Consider the following 17,461-nt stretch of genomic DNA (forward strand, 5'->3'; position numbering starts at 1 on the left):
GGCTGCCTGCTACGTGACTCAACCAGGAATTCTTATGTAAAAACCACTCTTTAGTCAGTCTCAAATGCAAGCAGCAAGGGGACAGTTACTATCTAAGAGATAATCATGGGCCAACTGAACTCCTAAGTATTTCAATGATTTAGATTGCCATGTCTATTTATAATTATCTTTCAGCTCTTTAAGAGCAACCACTGGAACATTGAACGCCAGGGCCTCAGTTTTAGAAGTGTTTAGCTTATAGTAGGAGACCTTAGCATAGTCATCTAGTATGGCATGCAAGCGAGGCAAAGAATGTTTGCTGAAGCATAAACAAGATATCATCCGTAAAGAGGCCTTGGCAGAGGACCCAATACTCTCAGCCAAGGGCTTTATGGCCAAGGCAAAGATAAGTGGTGAGAGGGCATCCCTGCCTGGTTTCATTGGATAAACACCCATTTACAGCAACCCTAGTAGGAGAGGAATACAATGCCAAAATAAAATCCAACATCCTCTCTCTGATGCCGAAAAGCTTCAAAGTGGCTTGCATATAATGCCAATGTAGCCTATCAAAAGCTCTCTCGGCATCCAGGGAGAGCAATAAGGGGATTTGTTTAGAATTACAGAATTCTATAATATTAAAAAGTTCTTTGGATGTTGCCTGAGGCCCGTCTGCCTGGGACGAACCCAACATGGTCGGCATTGAGGGTAATAAAGGGCACAAACGCTGGGCAATGAGTTTGGCATATAATTTAACATCAGTGTTCCCTAATGCAATGGGCCGATAATTTTGTACTGATGTAGTGGCTCTATACAGTTTAGGGATAGTGACTCTGTGCTTCAGGCATCTCCTTTGGAAAACATTTAAAGTCAGATGCTTTGTTATAAACAGACCATAAAACGGGTGCCAAATCTGCTTTGTAGGCCTTATAAAAGTTAGAGGGGAACCCATCTGGGCCTGGGGCCTTCTCCGAGGCAAGAGAATTAAATCGCTTTTTCTGCCTTCGACAAGACCAAGGCAAGCAGAGGGACATACAAGGCTCAGTGTCCAGGGACAGCAGCGAGAGACTGCTTAAGAAAGCTTCAATATGCTCTGAAGGTGGTTGAGGGGTGTTAAGGGCATCTTAAATTATATAGTTTTGAGTAAAAATCTGCAAATTCATTAGCAATAGCATTTGAGTGTCAATTTAGATTCCTCAGAGTTATAAACGCTATAGACCCTCCCCTTCACTTGAAGTCTCCTTAATTTACGAGCTAGGAGACATCCTACACATTTGCCAAAAGTATAGAATCTTTGGTTAAGACGTGTAATATTGCGGTGTACTTCTCTTAAAGGCGTTAAATGCTTCATGAGCAACAAGTAAAAAATTGTAACATGCCTTGTGTGAAGGGTCTGCCTTATGGGCAACCTCTAATTCTGCAGATTTAGCTACCGCCTGCTCATACTGAAGCTTATACTCCCTTTTAATTCTAGTAGCCGACTGAATTGCCGACCCCTGGACTACAGCCTTGAGAGTACACCAATGGGTGAATGCAAACAGAGTGATTAGTGGAGAGATACTGCAGTAACGATTGGTGAATGGCTTGGGAGGCAGATGGAGATTGGGGAACCATATTCTAAGGGCCTGGAGTAACCATTTGCTGTGATAAATTCCATGAAACAGAGGCGAGTGGTCAGACCAGGACAGTCTATACATAAAATTGAAATTTTACCCAAGAACCACTTATCAGTCAGAACAGAGACTATTCTGGAATATAAGCGATGAACGTGTATATAATAATCGTCTTATAGTCAGGCGTTTGGCTCTCCACGCGTCCAGTCAGTCCGCCAATATTTGACGGAAATTCGAGGATACGTCTGGATCCTACTGTGACCTTATGCGGCTGATCGGGATCCATCAGCCATCGGATAAAACAACCATATCGAAATCCCTCAATATCATAAGAGCACCTTTAACATGTTCCTGGAGGATCCAACAAAATATACGTTATGGTAACAACTTACCGTTGATAACGGTATTTCTCCTAAGTTCACAGGATAACAATGGGATATGATGAAGCGACAGCGGATTTGCACCAATCGGTCAAAGCTTTTCCAGCCTCCCAACATGCAACGGGCCCGTCCATATATCCCCGCCTCCTTGCTCAGGCAAATCAGTTGTATTCCAAAGCTCAAGATAGGAGCATCATAGATAGCCCTAAGCAGGCGAGAACACACATGCACACCCATGATGGACCTACCTTATGAGTAGAGTGAGCAGAGACATTAGCCGAAACAGGGAGATCAGCCTGGGAATATGCTTCTGAAATAGTCATCCGAAGCCATCTTGCCAGTGTCTGCTTATCAGCAGGCCATCCTCTTGTAAAATCTGTAGAGAATGGAGAGAATCTGTCTGATTGCACTGGTACGATCCATGTAGATCCTTAATGCACGGACCACGTCCAGCGATGCATATACTGCAGAAAGGTCCGGTACCTGGAAAGCCGGGACTACAAATTTCTTCATTAAGGTGGAATTTAGACACCACCTTCAGAAGATACCCAGATCTAGTTCTGAGACCTGCTTTATCTGGATTAAAAAAATAAAAATATTATATTATATTATATTATATTATATTATATATAAAAATAGGGACTGACATGATAATGCCCCTAAATCTGATACTCTTCTAGCTGATGCCATAGCCAGTAGAAAGAGCGCTTTAGCTGTCAACCATTTAAGATGGTTCAAACGGGGCAACTTGAAGGGCCTTCAGGACTAAATATAAGTCCCAAGGCACTTTAGGAGGAACAAAAAGGAGGTTGAATGCACAGCATTCTCTGGGGGAAAAAAGTACGCACATCCTGTAAATTGACAATTTTCTTTTGGAACCCATACAGTCAATGCTGACACTTGCACTCTCAAGGAAGCCACCTTCAAACCTTTATCCATTCCTGCCTGAAGGAATGCCAAGACCCTGGAAACTCTGAAAGACTTAGGGTAAATTTTCTGTTCACTGCACCAATGAATATAGGTTTGCCATATTCAGTGATAAATGCAAGCTGAGGAAGGTTTCCTTGCTCTGAGCATTGGGGGTCATTCTGAGTTGATCGCGTGCTGGCTAGTTTTAGCAGCTGTGCAAACGCTATGCCGCCGCCCACTGGGGAGTGTATTTTAGCTTAGCAGAAGTACGAATGCATGTGCAGCAGAGCTCTGCAAAAACAGTTTGTGCAGTTTCAGAGTAGTTCTGAACCTACTCAGCGCTTGCGATCACTTCAGCCTATTCGTGTCCGGATTTGATGTCATACACCCTCCCAGCAAACGCCCAGCCACGCCTGCATACTCCATGTCGAATGTTGACACCATCAAACCCATCACGTGCATTGCTGCGTGAATGGATACCTTGACTGTGTAACAAGTACTGAATCCTTGACTGAACCTTTGATAACTTGTTCCGAGGTAAAAATACTCTGCAGACCTGAATCCAGTACAGCCCCCAAGTGAGTCATCCGTTGTGACAAAACTAGAGACGATTTTGCCCAATTTATGAGCCACCCGTGCCTCTGCAGACATGTTATGGTCTGTTGGAGATGACATAGGAGCAATTCCTGTGAATGCCAAGATTAAAAGATTGTCGAGGTATGGAAAAATTCATATCCCCCGCTGGCGGAGATAAGCTACCATAACCACCATAATCTTGGTAAATACTCTGGGGGTTGTGGCTAACCCAAATGGTAGAGCATGGAACTTAAAATGCTGTTGGAGGATAGTGAACCTGAGAGAACACTGATTAAACAGTGATACAGGAACATGTAGGTAAGCATCCTGCATATCCAGGGATACCATATAATCCCCTGGCTCCATGGACAAGACTATGGAATGCAACATCTCCATGTGAAACAGAGGTACCCAAATGTATTCGTTTAGCATTTTGAGATTGAGAATGGGCCGAAATGACCCATTTGGCTTCTGAACCAAACACAGGTTGGAGTAAAAACCCGGTCCTCGTTGTGCAGGAAGAACTGGAATGACTACTCCTGACTGAAGCAATTTCTGTACGGTTTCTTGCAAAGCCCTGGCATTCGTCTGAGGTGGGCTGGTAAAAAAAAAAAAACCCACACCACACACCTTTGAGGAGGATGCTTCTTGAAGGGGGAAAGCATAACCTAGAGATACTGCTTCCTGCACCCAGGCATCTGTTGTAGACTGCTGACAGATCTGTGCAAACTGAAGTCTGCACCCTACCCTGGGGTCCCCCAGGTGGAGGCCTGCACAATCAGACTGATGGCTTGTCTTCTGGATTTGGAAGCCAGCCCTCTGGTAGCCTAATGCATTTTTTACTTACCAGACTTGTTGTATTGGGACTGCTTGCAATCCCTTTCCCCCCCTAGATTTTCCTTGAGACCGAAAAGTCGGAACTTAGGTTTGAGGTTGTATGTGGAAGGAAATTTGACCTTTTTGGAGTCTGCTTCTGACTCCAGAATATCTGTCAATTCTTTACCAAAAATGAATATTTCCAGAAAAAGGCAATGATTCCAAAACCTTCTTAGATTCTGAATCAGCTTTCCATGCATGTAACCAAACTGCTCTGCGAGCAGCTATTGTTGAACCTGATGCCCTGGAGGCAATAGTACCCATATCTAATGCTTCTTTCAAGAATATTGCAGCCTGTTTTATAAGAGCTATATGGGATTTTTGCTCTAGAAGCGACAGAAAAATCCCCCTAGAATGTATCAGCCCAGGCGGCCACCGCCTTTGCCATCCAAGCTGAAGCCATGGCTGGCCTTATGACTGCCCCAGACACGGAAAATATGGTTTTTAAAAACAACCATCCACTCTGCTATCCGTGACATCATTTAATGATGTTAAAGGCAAACGTAATGTAGATTTTTGGACTAACCAAATCACATGCGTATCTACTTTAGGAGCCACCTCCTTTTTAAACAATCCCCAGCTGGAAAAGGATAATTGGAATTCCATTTTAGGAATTCTAAACTTCTTATTGGGTGTAGCCCAAGCCTCTTCCATGATTTCCTTCAGCTGATTTTGGAAACTCGGTTTTAACGGTTTTGCAACATTTAAACACCAGTGCCTTGGTTTTTAACACAGGCTCTGCTGAATCCTCTAAGGATAGAATGGCTTTCATTGCTTTAATGAACTCAGCTATATATCCACTGAGCCGAGACCTTCTTCCTCCTCTTCGTATGCCGAAGTTTAATTATTTGAGCTTTTATCTTCCAATGAATCCTCCTCTGCCTCATGTGTAGCCTGTGAAGGTGAAGATTTACTTACCATTGGTTTATCAGCTTGTTCCTTTTGAGAAGCTGCTGGTGGAAGTGATATACCATAGGTAGGGAGCTGCATGTAAAAGGTTACTAGTGTAACCTAACCCTGGTACAGAAGCTGTAGGAATTATCCATTCAGCTATACTTTATAAGGTCTGTGCAAACATAGCCCAAGGTGGATCCATCTGTACCCAACGTTGTACAGGGATCTGCCTTGTACTTTGCTGAAAACAAAAACAATTTGCACATAAACCACCCTGAACCAGATCTTGAGAGGATAATATAGTTCTGAAAGACAAACATGATATGAGTGTTGGTGTTGCCGTGTGTACCTTCCTCACCTTTGCCGCTCTTAGACATGATAATCAGCACATCCACAGTGTACTACACAATTTGTGATTAACCACTTTAAAGTTTCTAAAGTGACATACAATCTGACCCTACCCATGCACCAGCATTGAGGATCAGAAAATCAAACTGACAGACATATAGTAAAGTCAGCAATCACACTAGCAGTCAGTCACATGTTAAACATCAGTATAATTAGCAATATGAGCACATCAACTACAAACATTTTTAATTATGTAGGAGAACATATTACTGATCATGTTTGAATGGATCCAACGTATTCAGACACTACAGAAACAGTAAACGTATACAGACTCATAAGCAATAGGCACTTAACTATTCGTACTCAAAAAGGTAGATAGAGATTTAGTGCTGTATAACCCATACTCAGAGTGGGATACAGGGAGACTCCCCTCACTTCCAGGATTGATCAATACATTAGCGAACGCCAAGTAGATCCAGACGCTACTAGTGTACAATGCCGCTCCATGAACCTATAGTGAACACAGACGCTCAGTGAACACCGACGCACCAGTCAAACAGCTGCCTATGCTGCAACCAAGTCCCCTCATGAACAGCGTCTGGGACGGAAGCGAGGAAACCTTTCATGGCGGGAGACTCAGAGGAAACTGGTCATGAACGAGGGGAACGTCTTACTCCCCAGCTGACATCAACCCTAAGGATCACGGCCTCATGCTATTCCTGGAGCCTCTGATCTGTAAGGCGTAGCGCTGGTGCACCCGCGTCAGCTACTGTTTGGTAGTCTCCACCCAATAAAGTGCGGCTGTGTCCGTATTCCATCTACTAAATGGAACAGAGGCCTTACTTTCTCCCCGTGCTCCCGCCACAGCCTTGTAACGTCTGCTGGACCTGCTAGTCTATCCGACACAGACGCCCGCCAAAACAGCACTGTACTCGTGGGTAAGCGTTGTCGCGACCCGGCTGAGAATTGTTGGAGCGACTAAGCGTAAAAGATGCTGTTTAGAAAGATCACTCAAAAAAAAAAAAAAACTAGTAAGACTATAAAAATTAACATAAGAAAGCTTAGGGCTGCTAAATAAACAGCAGCCCTCTGACCATGGTCCGGCTCCTGCCGCACCGAACAAAAATCGGATTTGCTTGAGCCAGTGAGCTGGGATATATGGATGGGCCAATTGCATTCTCGGAGGCCAGAAAGCTTTTGATCGATTGGTGCCAATCCGCTGTCGCTCCATCATATCCCATTGTTAACCTGTGGACCCTGCCGGAGGGGAAAAAAAAAAAAAAAGTTATCCTTGCTCTCTGGCCACAAAAAAAGAACGCAAACTACCCCACTGTCCTCTTCTATAACTTCTCCACGGCCAACAGGCTTTGGAATCTCTCTACTCCTGAGATTGGGTTCTTGGAGATTTCATAAAGAAAGCTTTCCTCACCTCTCTAATAAGAAGTCAGGTTATTTGATCCAATTTTTGGACCAAACCGATAATCTCCTTGAAAAAGCAATGAAAGCCTATTTTTCGACTGCACATATGCAGCCCAGGGTCTCAAACACAAAGCTCTTCTTAGTACAGTCACAGTAGCACCAGCCCTAGCTTTTAACTTCACTGAATCCATTGAAGAGTCGCATAGGAATTCCACAGCAAGCTGAATGTCCTGAATGGACTTAAACAGTTCTGCCCTTTTTAGGCCATCTAACATATCCGATTCCAGATTGTGACCCCATCCACACAACACTAGTAGTTACTGCCATTGCTGCTGCTGGTTTCAAGGCAGCCCTTAAGAATAGAGTTTCTTCAAACCTACTTCTATCCATCGGATCCCTGAACACATTAGCATCCTCCAATGGCAATGCAGTTTTCCTAGAAATACTTGCAATAGCTGCATACACCTTCGGAGATTCCTCTGACTTCACAACTACTTGCTGGAGAAACGGATAAAATTTTAACCTATCCTTTGTGTAACTGACACCCTTTTATCTGGATGTTTCCACTCCTCCGACACCACATCTTTGAGAGCCTGAGACAACGGAAACACCTTCCCTTTTTTTGTCTCCTTAAAACAAATCCTGCGGCTTCATCTCCTGCTGAGCCTCCTCAATATCTAAGGAGCAATGAATTCGGACCAATAAATTGTTGACCAAAACATTAGACACCTTCCGTTTTAGAAATAGCAGATTCCTCTTCAGACTTCGAATTATCAGACACTAAGAACATCTCCTCCACATCCGAAACTTCAAAATCATAATTTAATACTGCTGACGCTCTACTACAATCCTCCTTAGTCACAAACTTAGTCGATAGAGCCGTTTTCAATAATCCAACCAGCTCAGTTAATGAGGCATAATCTGCTGAAGTGCCTTGAAATCTCCACACACATTTACCAGAGAAGGGATCAGGAAAGCCTGGTCACACAAAGAACACTTGTGTAAATGCAGTCTTTTGCGCTTAGACTTCACCTCCATCTTCTCCTTACTGGTCACTGACCTACAAAAAAACAAAAAAAAAAAACCACCCCACACCCAGAGGGGGGAGTGGCTTATATACGGCTGGTGTCTTGGAGTGTATAACATTATTCCATACCTCGCCAGAGAAGTATTTTTCTATCAGAGCCAAAGCAGCATGATAAACCATATGATTGTCATGAGTCTGGAGAGCCTCTATCTTCTCCAAGCCTCCCAGCTCCTCAATCACTAGGCACAGTTTCTCCAATTCACCCAACTTCTCAGCAGCCTGCAATAGATAGATAATGATATGGTGATGAAGTCCTTCATGCAGAACTTAAATGATACAACTTTTCCACCCAAGCCCTGGATCTGACCTGAGATTTGGGACAGTTCCAAAACAGGTCAGACCCGGGACTGACCCTTTCTACTGCTGCTATAACCTGGATTATTCTCAGGTTGGAGCAGTTTACATTGCACAAGGGTGCATCAGCAGCAGTAATAGAGGCCCTGACCCTAGATGTGCGACAACGCTGCAGGAAGTAGCATCGTCACCATGAATATCCCCATGGTGTAAATGGGAGCCCAGTTGGATGACCCCAGTTTAACAGTTAACATTGCCCCTTAATCCAGGTCTTTCCCAGGACCAACCCTTGCAAGCTAGCTGGGTTGGATTCCTGGGTCTCTGGATTCTGATGAACACTATACCACTGAGACGTGACCTGGGTAATCACAGCAATAACCTGGGTTTCAGCAGCAATGGAAAAGAGGTACATGTTGTGCTTGTAACCATTATTAGATATGACCATTTATGATTATTAAAAAAAAAAAAAAAATATTAATAAGTCTTGATTACAATCTTTTTCCCATCAACTATTTAGTACTTAAAAGCAGTACATGTCAATACTATTGCAGTAAACTTACCAAAAATATATTTGTAATTGCATCTAGGATGACCAAAATGGTTTTACTGTCCTTAACAATAAGTAGGTTGAGTAGTGGTTCCAGTACTCCACAATGCACCAACTGTACTACCTGCTCTACGGTGCCCCCACTTGTGTAGTTTGTCACTGCCCATACAGCTTCCTTCTGAGCCTTAAAGTCACCCTAGAAGTACATAATGGAGAGGAATTCATTATTTTGTGGGTTATCACTTAAATGCAGTATAAGCATCCTGGCTACAAAAGAGGCCTAATAAGGTAAATATCACTGTACGGCAAATTGGCTAAAAAACCCATAAAATATGGAAATTTATCTCCCTGAATAAGGTATAACTAAATTTGACAATTCTACAAAAAAACGTTCAGACCCCACACAGTAAGAAGGCATGTCTTCACATTTACCTTTGTTTACCCCCTTTCCTTCCTCCCTCCCCCCATTTACCTTGTTGAGAAGATCCACAAGTGGAGGCAGGAGGCCACATGTTATTAGCTGTTGAATCTGTGGCGCTGGTCCTGCTGCAATGTTACTAAGAGCCCATGCCGCTTCTCTCTGCACACTTTGCTTGTGATGCCGCATGAGCTGTGGAAGGATAGACAGGACTCCGGCATCAATGGCTACCTGGGTCTGTTTGTCTGTTCCTGTGACTATGTTCCCAATAGTACGAAGGGCTGGTGTCTAACATTGGGGGGGAAAAAACAAATAAATGTTATAAGAAGTGCTCTAGACTACCCCACTCCATTTCCAGCTAAAATCAAAACATTGTTTAGCTGGGTTTTTCAATATGGATAAAGCTCTTTGGAGGCAGATTTCCTGTTCCCAGCAGCATTAAACCAGAGAGCTACTCTGATGGGCGATGTTCATGCAAGTGAGCTAATGCTGCTTCTTCAGAAACAGCAGTGGAACACAAGCATGCATGAGGTGGTTTCTTTACACAAGATACCTCCTATTTGGCAGCAGCTGCGCCCATCTCAGAATTAAGTCCTGAATGAGCTGGTGTTTCAGACAAAATTTGCCAAGTCAATCTGAAGGGTGTTGGGTGGTAGAGTGCCCAATTTGTGTAATATCCACATATCACACTGACCACTGATGTTGTAGAAAACAGTTTGTTTGGATAGTATTGAGCAGTCATGTCATCAAATGACATGATTTTATGCATAAGCGTCCCAGAACATACAAAACAAAAAGCACCCATACATGAGCATTCTACATATAAAATAGAAATACAATGAATAAGTCTTTGATAACCTCTCTTTCATTTCAAGTCACCATTTCAACAAAAATTGATTTGACCAGCTTCCATTCTGTTAATCATTGCCCGAGAGATATATATGTGCTCAGTAGCTAGCAGGGAATGGGGGCCCTTTTAGTGCAACTTTGGTGGCTCTCTGGGTACCACCTGTAATCTAGAGCTCAATTTAGAAACATATGGACACTTCAGTTAGGAACACCCTTAGCAGAAGCAATGAAGGGATGAATGAGAATTTGTATATTATATCTGCATTTTAACACAGAACACCATATTTTCTTAGTTTAGGGCCTTGTGTACGGGGAATTGTGTTTGTCTAGACAACCAATCTCTCTTGGGCACCAATTTCAGGCTATAGTTTTGTGTGAACAACTTACTTACTGTGTATCATAGCCTCATGCATGCATGTTGGACATAAGTGGTCATTTGGAGACTGGCTAAATTCCCAATCCATGCATGCACGGCCTTTAAACCACCATTGTTTGTGTGTATACCTGTAGCAGTTTTAGGCTGTGCAGATTCTGATAACCTGTACATTCACAGCTATTAACACAACACACCATCCATTACTTTAAGCCCAAAATTAGTCATATAAAAAGGCTACTCACCAATATGCCAAGTTCCTCACTTGACATTAAATGTACGAGTCTGTCAACAGCTCCAGTTTTCACCACTACATCAATTCTATCATTTGCACCATCTGTGAGGTAAGACATCGCCCAACATGTATCAGATAAGATGTCCTTGTCCTCATGGTGCAGGAGCTGTATCAGTACTGGCAGGATCTGAAGAACAGCAGTCATGGGGGGGTATGGGTTTTTATTTCGACACAAGTTAGATAGGGTCCATGTAATGTTCCTGAGAAAACCAATCTAAAAAAATAAAGAACAAAAATTAAAAAAAAAAAAAAAACAAAATGTATAGAAGGAATAAACTGCACCATTACTGAAAAAAATGCTAAAGAGTTGTGGACCTGCACATTAAACTACAAAATTTAGAAACCATAGTGCAATAGCAACAATTGAACGAACGAAGCACAAATAGAGATAAATTAGCGTCTCGAGTGTATTTTCCCTTAAAGAAAGCTAATCAGGCGCAACTAGTAAATTATTCTGGATAAGAAAAGATTTTTTCTAAAAAAGACAAAAAGCAGCTCCCAAATAAACATTGTTATTTACAATAGACAACTAAATACCAAAAAGCGCTAATTAATCGTATATAAACAAAAATGTATTTATAATAGAGTTTACAATATAAACATATATACTCGTATAATGGATGCATTCATAAGCTAAAATATAAAAGAATGATAAATTCACCAAATTACGGATCTATCACTGATGCTTAGATCAAGGGTTAATGGAAACCAATTATTAAAAGTCCCGTCATATGAGGTAATTGCTCTGGTGTTTATGCTGCCACCTTATTTTATTATCCTGAAGATATAATATAATAATAATTTTATTTATATAGCGCTCTCTTTCTCCAACAGGACTCAAGGCGCTTTACAGACATAAAAAACAATACACATAATACAGAAGATTTAAGTAATATAGCAATAGATAAGCCACACAGACATAAAATAAATTCTTAAGCACACAAAGCATAATGCAGGATTGGTGTAGGCATTTTGGGTAATAACTTCCAAGGCTTGTGTATTCCACCCTCACAAGGTACCAAGTGCGGCAGCCATCTTGGGCGCTCAGCGTAGGATTACCCAAGGTGGAATAGTCCACCCCTAGAAGATATGACACAAAATGGGGGTGATTTCAGAAATTAGGGTCTCTGTATTAGATTGTTCAGCTGAAAAAGAGAATCCTATTAGTGGAAATATGCAAGGGCGCAGCTGTACATAGAGGCTAGTGGCTTCCAATAACTGTACAGATTAGCAGTTCCTTTTTGTATATCACAATTATTGTTGAACTAAATATCTATAACTTTTGACTTGGAGAATCCATAAAAGGTCTTGTTACAGTGTGTTAATTGATGTGGCTGTGACACGGAGATGCAGCTGAAGACGGCGCTTCACAGTTACTGCTACTATACGGCTCTAATTACCGGCTCCCGAAGGAGATGGATTTGTTGAGCCTCATGCAGTGCTGGAGTGTGGTTTAATCATGCAAATGATTGAGTCGAAATAAGTCACTGGATTAAGCTCTAGGGAGCACTTCACAGTTGATATTTCTACATGGCTCCAATTACTGGCTCCCAAGGGAGATGGATTTGTTGAGCCTCGTTACAGTGTTGGAGTGTAGATTACTCACATGGATAGTTGAGATTAACTTTGTCGCTGTACGATCCGTTTGTCACTGGATATAGCCGATGATTAGGCAATCAGAGTTAGTCCGTATAGGTGAATAAAAGGGGCAACCTTGACGCGTTTCTCCGCTGGCGTAGATGTGTGGTTTCATCAGAAGGTGTTCTCAGCAGTGTGCAGATAAGTATTTAAACAAGAGGCATCCAATCATAAAAACTTCTACTGATTGCAGCATGCGTGTTCCATTAATTGCTTGAACCACCTGAAATCAGCTCTATCCAGAGATTCTTGTCCAAATTGGTTTTTAAAAAGAAACAATCCCATATAAAACTTATATATAGATAAAGCTATATTATCATAATAAACACGGGGAAAAGGAATATATACAGACACAATCATAATAATTGGTTTCCATTAACCCTTGATCTAAGCATCAGCGATCTAGATCCGTAATTTGGTGAATTTATCATTATTCTTTTATATTTTAGCTTATGAATGCACCCATTATACGAGTATATATTTTTATATTGTAATCTCTATTATAAATAAATTTTGTTTATATACGATTAATTAGCGCTCTTTGGTATTTAGAAGCACAAATAGCCAGGTCAGAAACTAATGTAGGAGGTACTGGTTACCAAATCACTAGAATAAGATTATGGTATATAGAACTGCTAACCTAATCTTAAACACATAAATTGCATGAGAATTCGAGGTTTCATTAGAAAGGGTTAATATACAGCTAGAATTAAAGGCTTCATAGAGATGCAGGATGTCAAATTGTAGTACAAACCATTGTTGCCTACCCACCTGCATCCCGTGGGAGACTCCCAGTTTGCCGTCAAGCCTCCCACTAACCCAGGTTTTAAATAAACCCCGGATTCCCATGCCCCATCTGGAATGCGATTGCCTCAGGGCTTTGATGAGAGGACCACGAGCCCTGCCACCAGCCGCTGCCCTCCCACCCAAGGACCAAGAGTGAAACAGGGGCTAGCAACCAAGGATATTGCATGCCAGGGCCAGCAAGATTTAAGCCCTGGGTGGTGCTAGCTGCCTGCAGCCATAAGCTCTGACACACTAAAGGGTGGGAATAGAGATGGGGCTGATAAATACATTATCCTGAGAGATTTTGCAGTCAGAAAGTTCACTTAATGTCCTTCCATAGCATGATCTACATCTACTTGAAACTTGGGGTGCCTGTAAAGAGGTGTGTGTGTGTGTGTGTGTGTGTGTGTGTGTGTGTGTGTGTGTGTGTGTGTAGATGTTATCACACAAGTTGTTCACCAGAGACTGTGGCCTCCATGAGCCACACATTTCTTGTACCAGTTTGACTTAAGCACCCATGAAAACTTGTTTGCCATGATCTCCCCTTGGGTGGCAGAATAGGCGCATTCTGAGGGACTGGGTTACAAATTTACTCATCCCAGCCTAATGTCACAATGTACCTTTTGAACACTGCAAGGCTGCACTTACCAGTTATGTATGAGGATATTAACTTCACCTGGTCTCGACCCCCCACATAAGTCTGTACTGCATCCACTGGGCAGAGTGCCTGCCACTGCTGGATCCACCTGCCTTTTCCCAACTGGTCTGTCTTGGACTTGTGCACCTTGCACAGCACAGAGTCCTTTGACACCACCACTTTTTAAAAAGCAAGCATGTATCTTGTACCTTGCTTGACTCCACTACCAGCTCCCAAATCCTGAATGCACCACTAAAAGCCATAATAAAAAGTGGTCCCGAAGAGCAAGGCCTCCCCTTAGCTTCTCGAAAGTGACTTCCTCCAAGGGGTCTTAACCTCTGCCCTAGCCCACCCCTTCATACCAGGGCATTCCCGGTGCCTTCGATATTGATCACTCTTGCCCTGTAATTTGAGAAGGAGCCTGAATTTTACTGGTGCTTTCTTGGGAACCAAGCCTAGTGGTAAAAATTACCACACCACATAGGAGGGGGGTTTGACGACTTAAGAGCCTGCCATCTTATCCAAAGCCAATTCCTTTGCAATTTACTCCCACGCTGCCCAAGGCATTGCTTTAGTAGAATTCAAAATCCTGCTGCATGTTGCTGGGTGCACCTTTTTATGCAACTGGGATCCTTAAAGCAGTCCATAAACCAGTCTAGCAGTAACTGGGCTTCCTGGCTAGCCACCCCAAAATCCCCACCAAGCCAACGGGATTAGTTTATTTTACTAGGGACAGTTGCTCCAAGAACCTCTTGCTTCTGGCCCCCTTTCTCTTAAAGCACTTCTATGCGGGGTGATTCCCATTGTAGACTGAACAAGTGTGCTTTACGTTGCAGAATGTGTGCAATTGGCATCGATAAATGCAAAGCATCTAAACTTGTCCTGTTAGTGCATGCTAAGCCTCCCTGCCCTTCCACTATAGTGTGACCCTTGTCAGCAATGGCATTGGCCTGCACTCTAAGACATACTCTATGTCCATTGCCCCAAACTTGATGGAGCTTGCTAGCCCGAGACTTAGCCCTAAAAGCTTTATCGTATATGTGCCATTTGGTCCCACATACACCTTAGACTGAATGAACGAGCTTGATATATTTTAACATGTTCATTGCCATATCCAGGTATGCACCTACGTAGCACCATGAACATGCAAACATCCTGCCAAGCCAATTATCAAACATTTTATAGGATTCTGTAGTACTACTGTACCACACCACACATGCCCAAGCTAGTCTGATCTTAGATAACAGTGTTGGGCTGGGTTAGTACTTGGAAGTCTCATGAACAAACTGGGGTGTGTGACTTTAATCCAACACTAACTGCAGAATCACCACTTTTCTTCCTTGCTGGGATCTCAGTCATCTCATATTATGAATTTATCATGAGAAACTAAGTAGTACAGTTACCTATATGGTACCACTGAAAACTGGTGTAAGGGCTCTCCCGTGTGGCAACTGACCTAAATGGATCCTATTACATATTCTTCTGTACTGGTCAGGGTAAAACTGATGTAGTTCTACCAGTGTCTACATCCTTTCAATCCACTCTGCATATAGATGGACCAGAAAATACCTTAAATGTTAATGGTACTGCTTCTTTGAATACTTTAAACGTGTTGTCTGTTGGATTGAATCCATCTTAAAAATAGGATTTTTAATTGCCTACTGATAAATCCTTCTTGTAATCTGTAGAGCAGGCATTCCCAACCACGGTCCTCAAGGCACACCAACAGTACAGGTTTTTGTGATATCCAGGCTTCAGCACAGGTGACTTAATTAGTAGCTCAGTTATTTTGCTTTAACCATCTGTGCTGCAGCCTGGATATCACTAAAACCTGCACGGTTGGTGTGCCTTGAGGACCGTGGTTGGGAATGCCTGCTGTAGTAGAGGATACTGGGGTCCACATTAGCACCATGAGTACAGAGGGGTCCACTAGGAGCCTTGGGCACTTTAAGAAATCAATAGTGTGCACTGGCTCCTGCCTCTCTGCCCCTCCTACCAGACTCCGTCTAGAAACTGTGCCCGAGGAGATGGACATACCTTTAGATAAGGATAGTGGTGAGATTCTAAACCAGCGCACACGGAAAGCCAAGCTAACCCAACTTGAAACAGGAACAGCAACAGCTGAACCAACATTACTTAACCAATTAACAGTGCAGGAAGAATGAAGCACTGGGCAGGCGCCCAGTATCCTCTACAAATTACGAGAAAAGGATTTACCGGTAGGTAATTAAAATCCTATTTTCTTACATCCTAGAGGATACTGGGGTCCACATTAGTACCATGGGGTTGTACCAAAGCTCCCAAACTGGGTGGGAGTGCGCAGAGGTCCCTGCAGAACCGATTGGCCTCTGAAGACCTTCAGTTTGGTCAAAGCATCGAACTTAGTAAACGTGTTCGAACCAGACCATGTAACTGCTCGGCAGAGATGCAGCTGCCCAGGAAGAGCCAACTGACCTAGTAGAGTGGGCATGTACATATCTAGGAACCGGCAAACTTGCTGTAGAGTAAGCTTGATCCAGCGAGCAATAGACTGCTTTGAAGCAGGACACCCAATTTTATTGGGATCAGGGTACAAACAGAGTCCGATTTTCTGTGACGAGCTGTCAGTTTGACAGATTTTCAGAGGCCGCACAACATCCAGGGACTTTGAAGTGGAAGAGGTGTCCGTATGCACTGGAACCACAATAGGCTGGTTGATGTGAAATGCAGACACTAGCTTTGGAATAAATAGCTGACGAGTTCTGAGTACAGCTTTATCTTCATGAAAAAAATCAAATAGGGGCTCTTGTGAAAGACAACGCCCCCAATTGCCGAAGCCAAGGCCAGCAATGTGACGGTCTTCCACGTAAGAAACTTTACATCAACCTCCTGTAAAAGGCTCAAACTATTCAGATTGTGGAAACTGCAACACCACGTTGAGATCCCAAGGTGCCATGGGAGGCACAAAGGGCAGCTCGATGTGCAGAACACCTTTCAAGAACGTATGAACCTCAGGGAGGAAAGCCAACTGTTTTTGGAAGAAAATGGACAAAGCCGAAATCTGGACTTTTATGGAGCCCAGGCGTAGACTGACATCCACACCAGTCAACAGAAACCGACCCAATTGAAATTCCATCGCAAGAGTTTTCCCTGTTTTCACACCAAGACACATTTTCTCCAAATCCAAGAGTAATGTTTAGACGTTACCCCTTTCCTGGCATGGATCAGGGTAGGAATTACCCTGTCCGGAATTCTTTTCTGGGCTAAAATTTGACGCTCAACCTCCATGCCATCAAACGTAGCCGAGGTAAGTCTTGATAGACAAAGGGCCCCTGTTGCAGTAGATCCTCTGAGAAGTAGAGGCCACGGATTCTCCAGAAGCATGTCCAGTATACCCGCGTACCAAGCCCTTCTTGGCCAATCCAGAGTAATGAGAATTGCCTGAACCTTTTACCTTTTTATTCTTTTGAGAAAATTCTTGGGATTAGTGGAAGTGGTGGAAACGCATACCCCATCTGGTAGGCCCATGGAGCCACCAGAGCGTCCACCGCCACTGCCTGAGGGTCT

General features: G+C 43.0%; 2 protein-coding genes across 3 annotated transcripts in view; one reads left to right on the forward strand and one right to left on the reverse strand.

Moving 5' to 3' along the window:
• The window catches only part of ARPC1A (actin related protein 2/3 complex subunit 1A), a 450,685-nt gene that overhangs the window by 120,215 nt on the left and 313,009 nt on the right, over nt 1-17,461 (forward strand). The window lies entirely within an intron of this gene.
• The window catches only part of KPNA7 (karyopherin subunit alpha 7), an 86,082-nt gene that overhangs the window by 2,016 nt on the left and 66,605 nt on the right, over nt 1-17,461 (reverse strand). The window contains exons 7-10 of one of the 2 annotated variants that reach the window (XM_063934170.1): nt 10,805-11,068; nt 9,392-9,625; nt 9,044-9,115; nt 8,148-8,297 (exon numbers count right to left, since the gene is read on the reverse strand). In XM_063934170.1, the coding sequence (XP_063790240.1) occupies nt 8,148-8,297; nt 9,044-9,115; nt 9,392-9,625; nt 10,805-11,068 (720 nt within the window). Of the gene's footprint in view, nt 1-8,147; nt 8,298-8,932; nt 9,116-9,391; nt 9,626-10,804; nt 11,069-17,461 lie in introns of both variants that reach the window. The other variant, XM_063934169.1, reaches the window with a different exon arrangement.

Source organism: Pseudophryne corroboree, chromosome 7, assembly GCF_028390025.1.
Source record: "Pseudophryne corroboree isolate aPseCor3 chromosome 7, aPseCor3.hap2, whole genome shotgun sequence".
NCBI lineage: Eukaryota > Metazoa > Chordata > Amphibia > Anura > Myobatrachidae > Pseudophryne > Pseudophryne corroboree.